Source organism: Sipha flava, unplaced genomic scaffold (genome assembly GCF_003268045.1).
Source record: "Sipha flava isolate LNK unplaced genomic scaffold, YSA_version1 176_pilon_pilon, whole genome shotgun sequence".
Classification (NCBI taxonomy): Eukaryota; Metazoa; Arthropoda; class Insecta; order Hemiptera; family Aphididae; genus Sipha; species Sipha flava.
The window spans coordinates 408,958-412,326 of NW_020272062.1; the positions used below are offsets into that span (position 1 = coordinate 408,958).

The 3,369-nt window shown below is 20.5% G+C and overlaps 1 protein-coding gene across 1 annotated transcript in view; it reads left to right on the top strand.

The window, feature by feature from the left end:
• LOC112680428 (beta-1,4-galactosyltransferase 7) overlaps positions 1 to 1,692 on the top strand; it is a 3,199-nt gene extending 1,507 nt beyond the window's left edge. The window contains exon 5 of the mRNA XM_025550515.1: positions 1,419 to 1,692. Within this exon, the coding sequence (XP_025406300.1) occupies positions 1,419 to 1,674 (256 nt within the window). The 3' untranslated portion in view covers positions 1,675 to 1,692. The remainder of the gene's footprint in view (positions 1 to 1,418) is intronic.
• The last annotated feature ends 1,677 nt before the right edge of the window (positions 1,693 to 3,369 follow it).

Consider the following 3,369-nt stretch of genomic DNA (forward strand, 5'->3'; position numbering starts at 1 on the left):
TTGCTTTTTTTTTTATCAATTTACACACTTTACAATCTTGATCATATTATAAGTGTAACTAACTAAGTGTATAAAAAGAAGGAGCATTCAACATATTAATTCATATCAATGCTAAAAACCAAATGCAATTAGTGTGTATCTAATGTCAACATTTAAGTCAATATAATGTTCTAGGATATTAAAGAAGACCCAATAATAAAACATGAATAACAATTAGGTACTTAATCATACATTATTAATAAAAATTGTTTATTTTATGCAAATAAGTTATATCAAGCTGGCATCTGAAATGAAAAAGTGTTTCCCCACCATTTTGGGGTCATTTACAAATTTGTATAAATTATATAACAAATTTTAGTATCAGTTTTGAATGTCTAAGATAAAAATTATGAATGTAGATGCTGGAGTATGTTACACTCTCATCCGAAATGAAAAAGTGTTTTTCCACCCTTTAAGGGAGTGTAAAAATTTTCAAAATGCATTTACAAATTTGTACAAATTATATAACAAATTTTGGTACTGGTTTTGAGTAGTTATTTTAATCTGCGGATGCCAGCGTAACTCACCTCATCACAACACAACCTTTATACTTATTCATTGATGTATGAATAAATATAATTATTTAGTAAATATAAATAACCATAGTTCATTAATTATATATTAAATATATAAAAGTTAATATACATTAACTAAAATCTTTTTAAATTATTTTATTTGTCATATAAATCAAAATTACAATAATACAGTAAACCCTCAATTAGGGGTTGGGATCAAACTGAATAGAACCGGAATTGTGGAACCTTAATCTTTAAAGGACCCCTTTATTCAAATGTCCTATATATTGCTCTACAATTGTAATAAATAATGTTATATTCAACGTTAAAATGCATGTTATATATTTTTTTTCCTTATTAATAAAAAAAAAAAAAATTGAAACTAGCTAATACATTTTTTAACAGAAACCTTAATTTTAAATTTTCAAATACCAGAACTGAAATTTTATATTTTTAAAAAACCCTTAAAATTATAGAAGTTCCAGTCTTTGCCCTCAACAATATTAATGGTGAATAATTTTTTATAATTATTAAACTTTTTATAAGTTAAAAAAACTAGCAAAATTGTATTATTATTAGCTAAGTCTATTGATCAATATCAATAACATTATAATAGGTAACAATAGGTGTATGAATAACGAAATTAATAGTAATGATAACAATAAATCTAGAAATAAGACTATTTTTGAAAATATTGATAAATTTAACATAGTAAATTAAATATTATTAAAATTTCAAAAATTATTTATTAATAATAATATTAATAGTTAACTAATAAACTTATTTTTGATTGTAGGCATTAAATAAGAAAATGTTGTTAAAAATATAAATATAAAATGTAAATAATACAGTTATGTTTTTTAGGCACAATCATGATAGAGCTATTAGAAAACGAGATATGACTAAGTGTTATAACCAACGTGAAGTAACAAGAAAACGAGACAGACATACAGGATTACATAATGTCAACTATGTTCTAAAAAAAAAACATGAATTGCTCATTGATGGTGTATCTTCTATAGTATTAAATATTAATTTAAAATGTAATAAAACCTTAACTCCTTGGTGCTTATGTTCAGAATATAGTGTAAAAAATACAAAAAATTTGAAAAAAGAGTAATTAAATCTTATATTTAAATTTAGGTTGAATTAAAGATAAAATTTTATTATTTAATTTTTAAAATGTTATTATTGCTCATATAGTACAAATTTATATTTTATAGTTTTGAATGTCAAATTACTCCAATTTATTATTAAAGTTAAATATTTTGTAATATATCTCTTTTGATTAAAATGTTTAGTTCAAAATAATTCTGAGTATTATAAAAATGTCTACTTTATACTAGTGACTATTTAAAAAAATAAAATATGGAATTCACATTCTCTATTTTCACAAAATTATACTTCATAATTACTTATGTGATGAGTCATCACTGATGACATAATATATATAATAGTGATCATTAATTTATGTATAGTAGTCAAAGTAGAATACATGAATATTATTTTGTAGTACCTAAGTAATCAATTTCACTAACCTACCATAAATATAAATTCAAGAATACATATTAAAATATTTTGTTTTTAAAAATTTAAATAAAATAAAATATAATATAGATTATACATATTTATAGTTTATGTAATCTGTGATAAAAACATGATATAATCTTTAAAATGTATCTATAAGACACTTAAAAATATGAGGCTTATAATATCCTAAGTATAAGTAGGTTAGCAAATAATTATAATTAGTAATTAATAACTAAGCTATGTACATTCTAGGTTTTTTTTTTTATGTTGTTAATTTATTTTTCATTAATATCATTATTAATATTTTATGAGTTGTACTGAATTACAGTAAATAGTTGTGAACGTATTTATATATATATATATATATATATATATTAATATTACATTTTTTGTGTAAACCAATTAATTTATTATAATTTATTTTAATAAGTCAATTTGTAAAATTAAATGTTATAATTTTGTTGATTTTTGATCTCATTCAGCTTAATTAGCCATAACAATTTTGTTACCTATTTAATAATAAATATGTTCATAAAAATGTTACATTTGTATATTTTTTTCAAAAATTATTTTATTTATTTTTTATTTCTACATATTTACATAAAATACTATTTTCTTTATCATAATTAATCATTGCTGAAATTCAAGAACTAATAAAAATATTTTTTTTCTTTTTCACATAGTTCTAAAAGAAGAGATAAAATATAATTTTTCAATTGAAAATTGTAATTTGTGTCTATTAAAAGTTAAGTTATGACACATAATGACAATGATTGACATAATTAATTAGTGTTAAAAAAAAAAATACTTTAAAAATAACTTTATAACTCCAAAAATGATTAGTTTAAAACTTTTTTTTAAATTCCTGGCTTAAACTGTTGGGTACTTAGAAGTGTTAAGTTTAAGTTTAAACAAAATACATCATAGTCCACAAAGTTATAAATATATCATGATTTTATAGAATACATATTTTTATATAAAATAAAAAATAATATATTTATTATATGAGTACTTACTGTGTTCACTTATATAAAGTTTTAAACTATATTTGTATTATATAGATAACTGAGATTATGACTATAGTGTAGATTGAGTACAGTAAGGTTTGTTAAAGAGTATTTCTCCCAAACTGACATCAGATATAATATTTATAATAAAAATTATTGTATGAAAATGAAACTGTAAAATAAATAATAATGGAAAAATAATATGACCTAAACAATTTTATCTCATTAAAAAATCATTAAATTACCACTGCTATCTAAGAATTACTAACGAGACACAG